Source organism: Haliaeetus leucocephalus, unplaced genomic scaffold, assembly GCF_000737465.1.
Source record: "Haliaeetus leucocephalus isolate CR32 unplaced genomic scaffold, Haliaeetus_leucocephalus-4.0 Scaffold526, whole genome shotgun sequence".
NCBI lineage: Eukaryota > Metazoa > Chordata > Aves > Accipitriformes > Accipitridae > Haliaeetus > Haliaeetus leucocephalus.
This window is the reverse complement of record NW_010972962.1, coordinates 7073816-7091399: the sequence shown is the minus strand read 5'-3', so window position 1 is coordinate 7091399 and position 17584 is coordinate 7073816. Positions and strand designations below refer to the sequence as shown.

General features: G+C 38.4%; 1 protein-coding gene across 1 annotated transcript in view; it reads left to right on the top strand.

The window, feature by feature from the left end:
• Positions 1 to 7: 7 nt before the first annotated feature.
• PIGF (phosphatidylinositol glycan anchor biosynthesis, class F) overlaps positions 8 to 17584 on the top strand; it is a 22181-nt gene continuing 4604 nt past the window's right edge. Inside the window, exons 1-5 of the mRNA XM_010576499.1 lie at positions 8 to 88; positions 426 to 675; positions 2271 to 2362; positions 2985 to 3101; positions 10537 to 10645. Of these exons, the coding sequence (XP_010574801.1) occupies positions 448 to 675; positions 2271 to 2362; positions 2985 to 3101; positions 10537 to 10645 (546 nt within the window). The 5' untranslated portion in view covers positions 8 to 88; positions 426 to 447. The remainder of the gene's footprint in view (positions 89 to 425; positions 676 to 2270; positions 2363 to 2984; positions 3102 to 10536; positions 10646 to 17584) is intronic.

Sequence of the window (17584 nt, the reverse complement as noted above, 5' to 3'; positions counted from 1 at the left end):
CCCCCTCCTCACGGCCTGGGACAGTTGCTGCCGAGCGAGGCCTGTCAGGAGGCCGCACCGCCGCTGTCTCCCGGCTGAAGAGGGAGCGGTGAGGAGCAGCCCAGCCCGGGCGCGGCAGGGGCTGAGTCGGTTGCCTCTGTCAGGAAGGGAGCTCGGTGGCGCGAAGGGTGCCGGTGCGGGGCAGGCTGCCTGCCTGCCTGCCTGCCTGCTCGGTGGGAGCGCTCAGCAGCTCGCCCGGCTCTCACAGCGCCGTGCTGCTGCGTCCGTGGGCTTGGGGTTGGCTTTTAAACAAGTGACGTTCTTTTGCCCCCAAATAATCACTTTTACCTCCAAACTAAACTCAGAGTTCTGCCCTGTGTAGTGCGACTGGGAAAAACGTTACCCTGTAGTGCTTCAGTAACGGGGTGCGACTTGCTGTCTTGCAGGTGGCCGGTTAATAGGAACACAATGAAAGAAGCAGAAGTAAGGAGGCTCTTGGCTGCCAACCTCCTCTGTGTTTGTTCAGTTATTCTGTCAGCGGTTGTTCCGGCTTCCTTCTGGGACGGATTCACAGTTTTCGGAACACACCTCGCGTGGCTGTGTATATGTTCTGTTTGTGTTAGTACCCTTAATATAATCTTGCACTTAGTCCTTAAACCAAATCTGTCTCCTAAGAGAAGTTCCTTTGCTCACAAGGTAAGACTTTTATTCTTAAATTGCTGCCAGGCAGTATGGAAGGGAAGCGAATTCTTTCACTGAAATGATCAAATGAGAAAGAGAGAAGACAATTTGCTGGTGAATTCTTGTTTTCCATGAATGAGCTGAGTGTAGCACCTTTTGAAATAAGTTCTCCAATATTTTTGTGATGTGAAACTTTCTTTACCTGTAAATAATCTGTTCAGGTGAGTGATTCTGTGCCTTTCCTTTTTCTTGTCAATATATTGTTGTTTGTAGTCCCAGTGGTTGATCTTTCAGGCAAGTTGCGTGGTGGCAAAAATTGGCAAAATCGATTAGGCACAGAATTTGTTTCATAGTCCAGGCCTGACCTTCAGCATTATGAAGAAACACTGTTCTCATGTGCAGTTATAAGTTTCCAATAACTTTAAAGGAAGAGAAGTAGTTTTTTGGTTTTGAAACATAAAAGAGAGACTAGCTCATTACAATTTAAACAAAATTGGTAAATTTTAAAAAATCACATGGAAACGTATTGAAATGGCTACATTTCCCTGAATGATGAAATATGCATACAGAAGAATCTAAATCTGGGAGAAATTTTTGTAGTTACAGTTTGTAACAGGAGCAATAAGGTATGAATCCCAATGAAATTAGGTTTGAACAAAGCGAATTTGGAGCAGCACACAACTTGTTCAGGAGTGGAGGAATATACAGCATTTTGAAGTCAGGTGGATAGTCTTGTACTCCCAACTTGCTGAGTCAGACAAGATTTAGTGCTCTGATGTGGTGATTCTTAAACATTAAGCAAACATCCCTGAAAGCTGTGTCTTTGTATGCAAAGCTTCTGTCTAGTTTTGCTGACTGAGGGGGGATGTGACATACACAAAATATTTATGGAAAACAAGTATTTTAACCATCTGTGATTTAAAAATGAAGCAGGCTTTGTGTTCTAGGTGAGATCTCATCCCAGCCTAGCATGTCAAAAAAAAGTGTTCAAGTGAAATTAAGGATTTCCATTGGTGACCTGATCAGAACAGACCTAACCAGAACTGTTCATCAAGTGGCTATGCTTCTGTATGACATAGTGAATACCCAGAAACTGTTGTTTAAATTCAAAGAAAATTATATGTGTTTTGCAGATTTATAGAAAGTCATGGACATTTCTCAAATGGTTTTAGAATTTAAGATGCCAAGTTCAAATGTAGTGGGGGTTTTTCATATTACATATTTTCTTGCTTTTAAATATTTTTTCACTTTCTGTGAAAGATGCCTTTTAATGAATGGATATAACGCTCAGATGTAAAACAGAAATGTAAAAAATATCCAATAAAATCATCTCTGTTTATCTTGTTATTTCCAGTTACATTTTTTGTACGTTTGTCTTATAATAGGGTGCATGAAAAAATTTTAGATGGAGTGTGATCATTTTTAATTAATTATTTGAAGTATTAAACATAGGGAAAACCTTTGAAATATGCCATACTATTATCATCCTGTGCTGTAGCTGAAATTAAAGAAATGGGTTGAGTACAATGCTATTGATAAGGTATAGACTATGTATGTTACTTAGGTTCTCTTTTGAAACATTATTCTGATATTCTATTGCTCTTTTTTAGATATCCAGATTTCTAAAATGCTGTATATACTTTTTCATGTCTTGCATACTATTTCATGCGATTATTGTTCTTTATGGAGCACCTCTCATAGAGTAAGTCAGAAGACCCTATCTTTCTCTAAATATTTTAAGGGACAGTTCTCCTTGCAGATACTGGTATAAGTACTTGTGTATTTCCTGGTACATTGGAAGTTAAAGCATAAGCTCCTGGCTGGGGGAAGACGGGTGGCTGTTTTGGGGGTTTTTCTATTTGGAGGTTTGGGTTTTTTTAGAAGCTGGCTCCTGCAATTTCTGAATATTTGGAGATAATGTTGCTCAAGGCAGTTACAAACAACTCCTTTTACTTACTAGTATTTATGTTAAACGGGTACAAACATTTTTCTAAGTTTCATTTAGTCATTTTCCCCATAAGATTCTAAAACATGCATCTTGCATATCTTTCATCCTTTTGATATTAGTGTTTTCATTTTTAGGAATGATTAAAAAAGAAAAACAAAGGGGGGGAGGGGCACGAAGCAGCCTGATTTCTGAAAGAGATACTAAGTTACTAACAATGGCATCATGTAGTTTGGTTTCATGGTTGCTTCCACAACATCAAACTAGAAACACAAATGGAATAATGAAGTAAATATCCAAGCATTTTTTTCCTAAATCTTGGAACTCTTAGAAAATTAGTAACTACCTCGCTTAATTCTGTAATATTCCTTCTTTGTAGGTCAGTGACTGAGACGTTTTTGTTTGCAGTTCTCCTGTCTACCTTTACTACTTTACAATGCTTGTGTATGCTGGGACCAAACATACAAGCATGGATACGGGTATTTAGTAAAAATGGGTAAGTTCTATTCTAAAGTTTCTGATTTTATACAGAACAGAAATGGACAGAATTGATGTAAACAATGTATCATGTAATCTTCACTCATGCTCTTTTTCAAATTTCAAAGAAAGCTGTTTTCAGTGTGAGTTTTCAAGCATTAATTTTTTTCAAGAGTATGTTTAAAGTAAAATGAGCCTTTTAACCTCCTTTTCACCTCAGTGGCAGCCATTACATTAGCATGTGTCAAGGATAATGTATTTTTCAGAAGCATTCTCTCTCTTCTGTCTTTTTTCACTCACTAAATAACAGGATTGTTGAAAGACTGGGGCGCTGAAACATAAAGAAGCCCCCCCCACACTTGAGATTTAATAATAAGATGTTAGCATTCATTCCCTTTTAATAGTTCATAAGAGTAAAGTCTCATCTCAAAAGAAAGTGAAAAGTTGTATAATGCTGATGACCTGTAGAGTTACTTTTGGTTTAAACTTCTGTAGAAGAGGATGAAAGTAGACATTTTATGGTAGTTTCAGGTATTGACTTTTGGTTTATCTCAGTTCTCAGCTTACTGCAAAATATCTTGAAGCCTTTTCAAGTCAGTTATGCTTGGTTTTTTTATTTTCAGTGGAAGGGCTGAATAGACTTTAATAAAAGCATGGAGTTGTTTAGTCAAAACAAATCATTGCTGATTCACTTAGTCATCTTTGGAGGTTTTGCAACTGGAAATAGTTGAATTGAAGTAACAGATGTTTGACAACAGTCTGTCTTTGTGCCAGGTTAGATTTTGACTGCCTGTCAATTTTGTTCTTTCCTAGTCTACATCTTGATGTTATTTCAGCACAATTATTGCATAGGAAAACAGAGCTGTCTTGTTTTGACATTTTTGCTGTGACAACTTGTACATACTTGTTATTAGTGAGCCATATGACGTTATCTGAATAAAATGTCTATTTAATAATGATGTTTATTCAGACTAGCCTTTGAATGAAAATAAACTACAAAGAAATATGTAGCAAATTTTTTATGGACTGTAGCAAGCTACTCTTTTAAAAACAATCCCGTGATTTTTCATTTGACCTCACGAATGAGTTGGAACGTATTGTGTTTAGGTGTGAGCTGAGTGTAGACATGATGTATTAAAAGGTCTCTAACTTAACCATGTGGAATGAGGTGGGACTGGTTGAATGGAGGAAAAGGATGGTTAGGTAAGATCAGTACAGCTGTTTGCCTTGAAAGAAGAGTTTAGCGAATTGAATTGCACTGGAACAGCAAGCTGGAAAGTCTGATTAAGTGTACAGCTTAGTATGTGTTGTGTTTTAACTCCAGCCAGCAACTAAGCACCACACAGCCGCTCACTCACTTCCCCCCCACCCAGTGGGATGGAGGAGAGAATTGGGGGGAAAAAGAAAAAAGGTAAAACTCGTGGGTTGAGATAAGAACAGTTTAATAGAACAGAAAGGAAGAAACTGATAATGATAATAATAAAAATAATAAAATGACAATAATAATAATAATAATTAAAAAAAAAAAGGATTGGAATATACAAAACAAGTGATGCACAATGCAATTGTTCACCACCCGCTGACCGATGCCCAGATAGTTCCTGAGCAGCGATGCCCCCCCAGGCCAGCTTCCCCCAGTTTGTATGCTGGGCATGACATCACATGGTATGGAATACCCCTTTGGCCAGTTTGGGTCAGCTGTCCTGGCTGTGTCCCCTCCCAAATTCTTGTGTCCCTCCAGCCTTCTTGCTGGCTGGGCAGGAGAAGCTGAAAAATCCTTGACTTAGTCTAAACACTACTTGGCAACAACTAAAACCATCAGTGTTACCAACATTCTTCTCATACAGAATCCAAGACTATACCAGCTACTAGGAAGAAAATTAACTCTATCCCAGCCAAAACCAGGACAGTATGAAAAAAGAATGTGTTTTAAAAATATCTGAATACAATTTAGCATTTATTTTGTTACTATTACTTGCCTGTGCAATATTTATGAGATCAAAATGTGCTTGTGCTATTGTCTTTGCAGAAAGACAGAAGAAGACATCTAGAAAGTTTATCTTGACATACTAAGTCTAAATAAGTAACAGATATTAATTACCTAGCTATTGCTCTGGATAGCTCTCTGCTGTGTTTTAGGTGATCTAGTATGAAAATACTGATGTATGTAATGTCTTTTCATAGGACCATTCATAAAGTTACATTCATGTATCTTGCATGTAATCTATTGCATCATAATAGCTATGGTACAACTGAGTCAGTCTGACTTAAATATTTTGGGTATAAACTTGCAAAGAGCTTATTTTTTCTGCAGAGATGCTTAGCTTTCTCTGTTTCTACTTGCAGCACTTGGAAGTGCAGTCACTGCTATTAAAATCACTTCTAATAAGGTTACTACAAGATCAGTCATTAAGTGCCCATGCCTCTAGGAGGTGGATTATATGTGCCGTCTCATGACAACATGTAACCTGTGACACTGCAGGTGTAATGTTTATATTATAAAGTTTGGGTTGTTGGTGGGGTGGAGGGGAGGTGTTATTTGGTTGGGGTGGGTTTTTTTATATACATGAAACAATTGCATGAAAAACAGTTGCAGCTTAGAAAATTGCACATACTCCACGTTTTCAAACTGAGTACACTTTTGAATTGGAAATGTTGATTTGATAGACTAAATAGATTTCTTTTTTTTTTAATTACTTTATATTAAGAAATTTGAACAATTTGTTCTTACCCACGTATTTATACTCTGTGTACACTTAGAATGTGTGAGGAAAGTAAGTTTGTGTATTCTGCATCATAAAAACTTCAATTCTAACTAGGCTGTAAATAGGGCTCTTTTCACTAATTCTGCATTTGGGAAGGGGTAGGCCCATGCCAGCTATTTCTGGACGCCGTATTCTGACATCTATTGTTGTGACCAATGTCGTGACACTGATCTTATGCTATCATGTGCTGCTGTAAGCTGACAGTGGGAAATAAAAGCTACAGAAAGGGTTATCGGCACTAATGGAAGCAGGTGACTATTCTTTAAATGGCTTTTCAGTAGTTGTTGGCTGAAATAGCCTCCTGCATAAAAGCCTTTAAGAAATCAGCTTTCAATTGCTGATTTTTTTATTGCTCCTTTTGGAGACTTAGTTCAAATCACTAGTCTGAGTAATTGTGTTGAAATTTCTGGTATAATAGCAATTATAAGATGTCATTTGGATGGGAAATAGATTTTATTTGGAGCTTGCCAAAATCTAGTATAAAAACATAACTTTAGGGCTCCTTCCAGTTTTCATTTCACCTATGTTATCACTTGTTTGTGAACTGCAAACTCGTACAGTCTTGGAAACATCCTTTGTAAAGGTAGGCACCATCAAATGCTAAGTGCTGCTGCAGCCCAAAATTCCAGATCTTGTCTGTTCAGGAGTTATTTTAGTAAATTCTTTTATGTTAGCTAACCTCTTAATTCAAACATTGTTTAAAACAGCATTTAATGTATTGTATTATTTAGAGGGGTTAAATAATTACTTTAGGCTTTAAAAGGCCTTTGTGCCACTAGTGATCATTTATTATCTTAAGTATTGCTAGTTTTGCCTGCAGAATGATCTTAGTTATAGTTCATTCATAGTTAAAAAATAAAGAAACCTATAAAACTCAAAGTTTATAAATGTTGCTGCAGTTGTTAGCCTCGTGCAAATGCGGGTTTTATGTGATGGGTTAGTGGGTTAAAGAATACCTGCAAAAATCCCAATAGGTGACATTCCACAAAGAAAACAGAATAACCAAAGTATAGTTCCTTCGGGATAACGTTGGAGGACAAGTCAGGTTGTATTTGAGTAGCCAGTGTCCATGCTGCAGAGTAGTTGAATTAGCAGCCCAAATGGTTGCCAAACTACCAATGGCTGTTCTGCACTTGGGCACTGTGCCTTGCTAATTCTGTTGTTTTGCTTTTGGACTCAGTCTGATATGTCCATATGGTGCAGCAATGTGCATGTAGATTTACCAGGTAAGATGTCTTGTGGGGTATAAATGTACCTCAGTCAGTCCTCAGTGTATTCTGCTGCCTCTTTCACTGCTTTAAGGCTGTAGTGAATGTTCTCTTCCCCATGCTGCGTAACAGCTCTCCACTCAGTTATTCAGCTTCTGAAAATAATTTACAAGAATTTTCTATGTGCAGACTCCTAAACAGTTTTATAGTTAAATCAGGACCTTTCCCTTTAAAAAAAAATCTCAAGCTAGTAGGATTGTGAATTGAAATGGAGTGTTTTAAGTTAAAGGGATGTGGTTATTGTAGAAGAAACAGTTCTGCTCAAAATGTCAACCTTGCACATAAATACTATAATCTGTATGACCTTTATTTTGCAAACAATGAAAAAATGTTTGCTTTACACTTGTGAGCCATTTGGTCAATAGCAAATGCAGCAATGAGTTAGGTGTACTCAGAAGTAAAGTCAGAAATTTTAGACTCTTCCAAACAAGGTGTAGGGTTAAAGCTTTCATGTCATGCAACCTAAACAGCACATGTGAAGTTCAGAATTTACTATCCATCTAGTCTTCTAGCCATTGAAATGCACACCTTTTTTCTTCTGTTAGCTAAAGCTAGGTTTGCGTTTATAATCTGAGATGTAGCAAACTTAGGATTCAGATCTCTTACCTTACTGATTTGGAGCAGGGATTTCAGCCTGGCTCTCCTATCTCAGAACTGTGCCCTGCTGTGTTCTGAACTTCTGCTGTTCTTGTTTCTTAATTGGTACCAACTACTCAGGCAACTCAGGAGGAGTACAGGGATCTTGTTAGATCATACAGAGAGAAAATTAGAAAGGCAAAAGCTCAGCTAGAACTCAATCTGGCCGCTATTGTAAGGGACAACAAAAAATGTTTTTACAAATATGTTAACAGTAAAAATAATCCCAAGGAGAATATTGATCCTTTAATGGATACAGAAGGGAACATAGCCACCAGAGATGAGGAAAAGGCTGAGGTACTTAATGCCTTCTTTGCCTCAGTCTTTAATAGGGAGACTAGTTATCCTCAGGGTACTCTGCCCCCTGAGCTGGAAGGCAAGGATGAAGAGCAGAATATACCTCCCTTAATCCAGGAGGAAACAGTTAGTGACCTCCTACGCCATCTGGACACTCACAAATCTATGGGACCCAATGGGATCCATCCAGAAGTACTGAGGGAACTGGCAGAGGTGCTTGTCAAGCCACTCTCTATCATCTATCAGCGATCCTGGTCAACAGGGGACGTCCCAGAGGACTGGAGGCTTGCCAATGTGATGCCCATTTACAAGAAGGGTCGGAGGGAGGATCTGGGGAACTACAGGCCTGTCAGCCTGACCTTGGTACTGGGTAAGATTATGGAATGGTTTGTCCTGAGAGCACTCACATGGCAAGTCCAGGACAACCAGGGGATCAGGCCCAGTCAGCATGGGTTTACGAGAGGCAGGTCCTGCTTGACCAACCTGATCTCCTTGTATGACCAGGTGACCTGCCTAGTGGATGAGGGAAAGGCTGTGGTTGTTATCTTCCTTGACTTCAGCAAGGCCTTTGACACTGTCTCTCATGGCATACTCCTTGAGAAGCTGGCGTCTCATGGCTTGGACAAGTGTACTCTTCACTGGGTGAAAAACTGGCTGGCTGGATGAGCCTGGAGGGTTGTGGTGAATGGGGTGAAATCCAGTTGGCGGCGGGTCACAAGTGGTGTTCCCCAGGGCTCAGTATTGGGGCCAGTTCTGTTTAATATCTTTATCAGTGATCTGGATGAGGGGATTGAGTGCACCCTCAGCAAGTTTGCAGATGACACCAAGTTGAGAGGCAGGGTCGATCTGCTTGAGAGTAGGGAGGCTCTACAGAGAGATCTGGACAGGCTGGATCGATGGGCTGAGGCCAGTTATATGAAGTTCAACAAGGCCAAGTGCCGGGTCCTGCACTTGGGTCACAGCAACCCCATGCAGGCTTGGGGAAGAGTGGCTGGAAAGCTGCCCGGCAGAGAAAGACCTGGGAGTGCTGGTTGACAGCCGGCTGAATATGAGCCAGCAGTGTGCCCAGGTGGCCAAGGGGGCCAACAGCATCCTGGCCTGTATCAGAAATAGTGTGGCCAGCAGGAGCAGGGAGGTGATTATTCCCCTCTACTCGGCACTGGTGAGGCCGCACCTCGAGTACTGTGTTCAGTTTTGGGCCCCTCACTACAGGAAAGACATTGAGTTGCTGGAGTGTGTCCAAAGAAGAGCAACCACGTTGGTGAGGGGCCTGGAGCATAAGTCTTACAAGGAGTGGCTGAGGGAGCTGGGGCTGTTTAGTCTGGAGAAGAGGAGGCTGAGGGGAGACCTTATCACTCTCTACAACTACCTGAAGGGGGGTTGTAGTGAGGTGGGTGCTGGTCTCTTCTGTCAGGTGGCTGGAGATAGGACAAGAGGAAATGGCCTCAAGTTGTGGCAGGGAAGGTTTAGGTTGGATATTAGGAAAAATTTCTTTACTGAGAGGGTTGTCAGGCATTGAACAGGCTGCCCAGGGAGGTGGTTGAGTCACCATCGTGGACGTATTCAAAAAGCACGTAGACGAGGTACTCCAGAACATGGTTTAGTGGGCATGGATGATGGTTGGACTCGACGATCTTGAAGGTCTTTTCCAACCTAAATGATTCTATGATTCTACTCAAATGATCATGGCTTGAGAAAAGCAAAAGCAATCACTTGGTAGACTGATGATAGGCAGTAAGTGCTTATCTATTAAATAGAAATCCAACTGTTACAAAACTTTTGAAGTCAGTAGTGGTAGAAGGCTATAAGCTGAGAACTGAAGTCATTAACATCTCTTATGATATGATATGTGCCATGATTGGCAATGCAAGAGTTCTTTAGCGTGCAATAAATTTATTGGGCAGCCAGTGTACTTGAACTTGGATGCAATATTGCTGAAGTGCTGCAACATGCAGGTTGCATTTATTTGCAGTGTTTCTTTTCAGTTGATGGAAACTTGCTTTGGAATATCCACACAGTGGAATTCTATTTTAAATTTCAAATTGTCGTAGTTGTCAAATAATAACGTGTCTATATCATAGAGTACTTCATGACTGTGCTTGTGCTTTTCTGTACAATCGCAAGCTACCCTTTCATGTCTGCTTCTCCCTGCAGTGCACACAATATCATTGTGATATTTTCATTTGCTCAGTCAGTGTTTCAAGCTCAATAGGAGTATTTCCAGGTAAAATAAATTAGCTTTTGCAGTAAACATCTCAAGGGGGAAAAAATCTCCTGAATGTGTGGTATAGAAGGATTGTGATTATAGCTAAAATATGCAACTTACATTTTATGTAGTTTGTATCTTTTAGGAGAAACCTGCATACTATTTATCAAATATATGGATTTTTGTATCTGTTTGTAGTCTCAAAAATCTTGGGAGAAATCAGATCTAACATTCTGACATGATAATTTCTGCTCTTGAAATCTTGTAACACTGTTTTTGCAGAGCTATGTCCATCTGGGAAAGCAATCTACAGATTACTACCATGTGCAGTATACTTGGAGCTTGGTTTGGAGCATTTCCTATTCCTCTTGATTGGGATCGGCCTTGGCAGGTTAGTATGTACACCTTTATTATAAATATAAAAATATTAATTTTCTGGATATGCATGCCACACAAAATTGCTCTGAAACTGTACAGGTATATTGGACTTACTCATAAGCTGTTCCTACAGGGTTATGCCAGACATTTAAGAAGTCACTGGAAGCGTCTGTGCTTACAGTGCAAGGATGTAAAATGCAAAATTTTTACCTCCATTTTTGATAGGTTCTTTGTTACAGATTTATGAGTGTCTGTTGCATGCAAATTTTATCATGAAATAGAACTGTAAGTATTTTGATAAGAAGAAGCTAGACAAGCAGGAGGAGAAATGTGAAATGATGAAGATGGCTCTAAGTTTGTCTGCCTTCAGTCTGGTAGCTTTTGTTTATGGGTAGGAAAGGAAAGATGCTTTCCTAGTGTTTTAGTTCCCCTCTATCTTCCATAAAAGCACTACACAGAATGCATTTTAAATGGATTTGGATTGATTTGTGGAAATGGTGTGGCCAACACACTGTACTAAAAACTTACCTTCTGATTTCAAAGGCAGGCAAGCATTAGCTTTGTAGTTGCATAATAAAAAATGTGAAGCTAGCATCGCAGATTCTGTCTTTATAAATTCAAATGTCCATGCCGTTTTCTTAATATTTTTGTTGGCATGGAGAAGTGATTCCATTTAACATAACTGAAGTCTGCAATTGCCACAAAATGATGAGACACTTTTTCCTAAATGTCCTCAGTGGATATTTTCTTTCCTCAGGTTACTGAACTCATAAGCTCTCAGCTGAGTAGTATCTACCAGGCCTGTTCTTAAGCGGGTGGCTTCAAAGGTTTCTTTCAGAAAATAGTATAACAGGCAACACAGTTTTCTCTGATATTGTAGAGATGTTGTGGCTTACAGCTGCAATGGAAAATTGTCTTCTGTAAGTAGCTAATAGACTGCTTTTATGCCACCAGCCTTTCTTTACAACAGTGTAATGAGATATTAAAATTTCTATTTAAAAAATAATAGAGGAGTAGGTCAATACTTTTAAGTGAAAAAAATCATGTTTTCTTCCCTAAAAACACTTGGTTTTACTCTTGCAAGATGTTTCATAATCAGCCTGACATAAGTATGTGTTGGGACTAGTTAACTGTTGATGGACATGAATGTAACCCAAAAATCAAGGGTTTCACTGAAGTACAATCTCATGTCTTTTTGCAAAGTCTTACTCGCTTTCCTGTTCCAATGAGAGGCATGCACTTTTTTCTTGCTCAGCTGGAATTTTAAAATGGTATGTCACATCTGGCAGGTTTTATTTTATTCCCAAAATCTCAGACTTTGCTAATATGCTGTGTATAAAAAGTTCACCTTTTATGCACCAATGATAGAAGGAAAACTTAATCATAAGTCAGTAGGCTCTGATTAACAAAACAAAGACACTGATAGATTAAGACAGATACTTTAAGTACAGTTAATTTTTTACTTTATTTGTCCATTCCCCCCTCCTCCCATAGTAGGAGACACAAGTTTGGTGATGGTCTGGCAGCTCTTTCTGTTTGAAAACTCTTCCAAGTCAATAAAAGCCACACATGACTGACAGAAGTTAAGCTCTATAATGTATACTTAGACATCTTAAAAAGATATTATCTGACTCTTCAGAACAGCAAAGCATCTGCAGAAACCTCAGATGCCGTAACTTGTCACTAGCTGTTTCTGGGCATGAATGCTCCCCAGAGAATTCAGGCAGCAGCAGAAACTGTATGTGTGCATTTCCCTTTTCCTTCGCTGTCTCCACCTGCATATCTGATATACTCCTGATACCCAAGTTGGCAGGGGAGTTTCTATCAAGTCCTGCATCAAAGCAGTTTTCCTGTACCTAGATCCAGAGCATTTGCTGCTATTTTCTTTCCCTTAAGTTCCCCTCACTTCCCCATCACCATTTCTCCACCTTTTACTTTGTAGGGTTTAAAATAGTGTGTGTGTGGGGGAGAAATCTTGCTTTCCATTTTGGGTCTGAACTGCTTGATCATTAATCATCATGTGAGCAATTCAAGAAGTTTGCTTATCAGTCCTGCAGGCTGCCACTTCAATGGTCTTTGAAAACTGCAGTTTTAAGTGCTAATTTTTTAAGATCTGCTGTATAAAGGGAAATGAAAGAAGTTATTGTTAAAATGTAATGTAGTTTTTAAAGTCAATTATCTCAGCAAAGCAACAGTGAAGCACCAAAATGGTAACAAATCTTCAAGACAGAAATTAACCTCTTCAGAGTAGCTTGTTAGAGATCCTATTCACAGCTCTCCAAGTTTTCAATCACCTATTGATAATTTAATATTTTGTGAAGGTGATCTCTTAAATATTGGTCACCAAGGCACAGAAGAAGGGGGGGCGGGGGGAAGGTGTCTTGGCCAGGCATTTTCAATAGTTGCCCAGGAAACACTGTTTCCCAGTTCAGCCATACTGAGATATATATGAATCGGGTTCTCTGGAAACACTGAACTTCATTCAACAGTTGATGTGAGTCTTTTGTCTTTCTATCCCCACTAAGTAGTATGGATTCAACAACACAGGTATTGAGTTGTGTGTAGTAGTTCTGCATTGCTGTCACAGAAATATTCAGAGCCAAGAGACATTTCTATTCTTCAGAAGTTCACTGGGCACTAGCAACAAAACCCCTTTTCACAAGAGTATTCCTTTTGCTACCTGATGTCAGGTGATTACAGAAATTCATAGTAGATTCTTTCACTGTAGCAATGAAAGAGAGAAGAGTATCTTCAGTGCAGATTGTTTATCTCCTGAGTGACTGATCTAACCACTGACTTACTGAACATAAAAATACCTGTACATAATGCAGTTGCAGGAAGAGGTTCTTTATTTAAAACAAACAAAAAAATCTCCCCAAAAGACATGGACTGTCAGTGTTTTGTATAGAACGTAACCCAACTGGTATGCTTACAGGAACACCTACAGATTAAGTCCCAAGCAAGGTCTGAAAAAAAATCATGTAGATCTTAATGTAGGCTTAAAAGTAATCAGAGCCCAGTCAAAACCAAATTACTTCTAGGCATCTGTATGAATAAAGTATTAAGCGGTCATGCTTTTGAAATCAGCTGTTTCTTGTATTAGCCTAGAAGCAGAGAGCTTGAGGATTACAGTTTTGGACTTACCCTTCTCAGATCCAAAAAGGGACTTAAACAGAATAGCTTAGTCTTTGGACTCAAGGCCAGCTTTTGAGATAAGAACAGGTTTCATTAGTGATTGTTTTCCTTTTTGTATTTTAGACTTTTTGTTGTAAACAAATTTGTTTGTTTTTTAAATCTGTAGTGGAAATGGCTCTGCTCTAGAACAGAAAATGTGGTTTAAATCTTGTTATATGGGCAAGACTAAAGTGGTATTAGCATTTTAGAGAGCAGTGTTAAGGCCTTTAAGCCTGCTTGTTGCAAAATCTGGTTCCGTTGTTTCTATTGGTTATGGTTAGTGTTTGTGGTTTAACAACATGTTATGGAAAACACAGCTGCATTTGTACCTTTAGCTTCAGACAATTCATTATTTAAGGAGTGTTGTAGACAAGGTGAAATTGATATTACAAGAATTGGATGGGTCAACAACAGTTGAGAAATATGTGATAAAGCAAACCAAAGGATTGCTGCTGCTGCCTTGTGCTATAGCCCTGTGTTGTGGTTTATGTCAAAAGTTGGCAAAAACATCCGACATCCAGCAGATGCAGAAATGCACTATGAGTTTGGAATGAAAAATGCTATTGCTATTGATTTAGCTCTGTTAGAACAATCTACTATAACCTGAGGTTTACACAAAAAGTTAAGCACTGTGTCTTGAATTGGTACGTTTTTCCACTTGATCAGGATTTAGCACTTTATCAAATCTAGTGCCTATACTTTAAAGTGCAGACAGTTTCTGAGTGTCTACTGTCTACTTTTAAATTGACTGTAGTCCAGTTCAGAGAGTGGAGTATGTAAAGCCACTTCTGTGAAGTCAGTTTTGTTCACAGAAATGGCTTCAAATGAAAATGGCCTGTAGTCACTCACCTGAAGCAAACAAGAGATTGAAGGAAAGAGAGAGTACTGAGGATGCTGGACTTCCAACAGAGCATTGAAAAAAGCTGCCTGCATTTTTCTGCAAGGCACCCGTTGTCTGAATTGCCACACTGATAAATATGGCAGTTCTTCTAATGTCACTTTGTTGCTGCTTTGTGGCCTTAAAAGAAAAAGCAATTGAGGGCAACGTTAGGTTCATTTTTTGTTAATCTATTTCCCCATCCTTAGCTGTCTGTATTGGGACTAGCATCTTTTCCTGCAATCTGAATAGAAGAACTGAAAAATTATATGGTAGTCATCCCATCATGGTTGAAATATATTAGTAGAAGCTGAGAGGTTTGTAGTACCATTACCTATATCTTACCTGATCAGAAAGTCAGATGTCAATGTTTTGTCTATCTTTCACTAGAATTTGGTTTTATTTCGAAGTACTTCAGACTTCTGTGGAGTAAACTTGGTATGAAATTAATCATCAGGAGTTCCAATTCGTGTGCTAATGGCTAAAACCAAAATGCTACTTCATCCTGAGTTATTCATAAACCAAAGAAAACATTGGTTCTTTACACATACCTCTTGTGACATGCAACAAAACCGAGATAAATACAGATTCCTCAGAAAATCTTCACTTTATTTTCCATGTTTGTTTGAAAAATACTGCATACAGGGGATATTCAGATTAGTGGGCCTGTCTACATTTAAAAATAATAATGCAAAATGCATTTTTTTAGCATACAACAACTTTTGCACTAAGTAAGTATTACTTAATAGGAACAGAATATTGTTTTGGAAATAAAATGCCATTAATTATCTGAATAATTTTTCAGAATGGAAATGAAAAATATATAAAGCATTTCTGTTGGAAGTATAAAATATATTGCTGAAAGTCATGTTGGTATCCTGATGATTCATTGTTCTTCATTATTCTGTTGTTGTTCTTAAAGTAACTTTTAAACATAAGTTGGCCATGCCTATTGCCCCCCTGCTAGTTTTCAGAAAAAATTATTTTGTAACTATGCAAAACAGTTGGTCAGGGAGGCCTACTCTATGGTTGTTCCTGGCTCTAGGTCTGCAGAATTAAGCCTATCTCAGACAAAGGTAAAGATAGCTGCCTTACAGGAATGCAAGTTAGTCCCTACAGTAGTTACACTTCTGTACTTAAAGGAAAAAAAACCACAAAAACAAACCAACCACAAAAACACCCCCCAAACTTTTTAAGACTTACTCTGCAAGACAAGTTTCAGTTTATTACAAGTGTCAGACTGGTAGAATAATTTTGCCAATGTTTTGAGATTGCTATCTAATTCTTAAACAATTTTAAAAAAGGTTTGCAACACTTAATTATGATCATTTAAATAAGGCTATTCTAGACAACATTCAAAAGATTTAGAGAGTTGTACATTCACCTCTAGCCTTCTGATGCACAGTGGATATCTAAGCATTACGGTTCGTTAGGACAGTTCTAGCAAAGAAATAGAAAATAACTTCCTTTGTTATAGTTGCTCAATTTTTTCAGATTGCCTGTTTCAAGTTGGTGGTGTACTTTTAATAACCATGTGTGATCCTGGCTTCATGTGTCATATGAGAAATGGCACCTTAAAGCACAACACCACTGTAACACAAGGGGATCGTTTAGGTGTTACTAGACACATTGTGACACATCCTTTCTCTGCTCAGCAGAGGTAATTTAGTTGCAGAACAAGATGCTATAATTAAAGACCAGAACCTTATCAGCAGGCTTTATATGTGGTGGAACTAGTATGCCAGACACTCCATTCATCATTGACAACAACTGAATTTTGGAAATTGTGAAGTTTCTGTATTTACTGCATATTTTGATAACAGACTTTTTAAAACATGTTCCTGGGTTTACTGGGTGCATGCCCATCCATCCATCTGGTTTTTTTGTAGCATAGTTGTGATCCCTAGTACCTGTTATTAACCATAAAAAGTGACTTTGAAACAATATTCTGCCTACAGTGTTTTCATATCATTAGGTAAAAGTGAAATTGATGTATTCCCACTTTATACTAGATACCACAAACATAATAGGTAGTGCTGATGTAACTCAAATGAGTTGATTGACTTGTCATGTAATTTAGCCAATATGACTGTAAATATTAACCTAGGTACCTCTCAGATATTTGTAACCTGAAAAATAATCTGGAGAATCTTGGATACAGTTCTTGGTGGTTACTTGAGTAAGCTGAAATAGGACTATAAACTTTCATAGTACTTTGTTATTCTTAACACAGGTCAGAGAGTTCCCTTCTTGTATTTCCTTTTCGATCTACTACCTATTGTGAAAGTTTTGTTGTAAAAGAAGTTGCTTTATGTGAGTAAAGGGGATATAATACCCAGTGGTTTAAGTTTTTTTAAACTGAGGTATAAGTTTGTTCCACTTCAGTGTGGTTATCATTGTTTATTTAATGATATGTTTTCTTAATGTAAACCTTAATAGTGAGATCAAAGGCAGTTATGCTTGCTATAACTTTAGAACACAAATCCACAAAAACAACTTCTGGTTACAAATGCCAGCCTGAAAAAAAACTCACACTTTCTTCTCCTCAGCATGTGCTTGTCAACACACACATTCTGTAGTGTGATAAGACACTTTTAGTTAACACGTGCATGCAACCAAAATAGATTAAAGGCTTGTACTGAAATTTTTAAGACAGTACAGACTAAACAATCAGGAATTTAAGGCATGTTAGAAACAGGAAGGGAAAGTAATTGTGCTCATTTATTCAGTTTTAAAATGAAACAAATTAATACATAGCTTTCTAATTGACAGTCAGAAATGGATCGTTTGAAATAGTAAGCATACAAAAAAACTGAGTTTAAGAATATGAGGAAAGCACTCATCTAAAGAAAACAAACAAACAAAAAGTACCGTAGATTGCCCCACTGTATTTGCATTTGT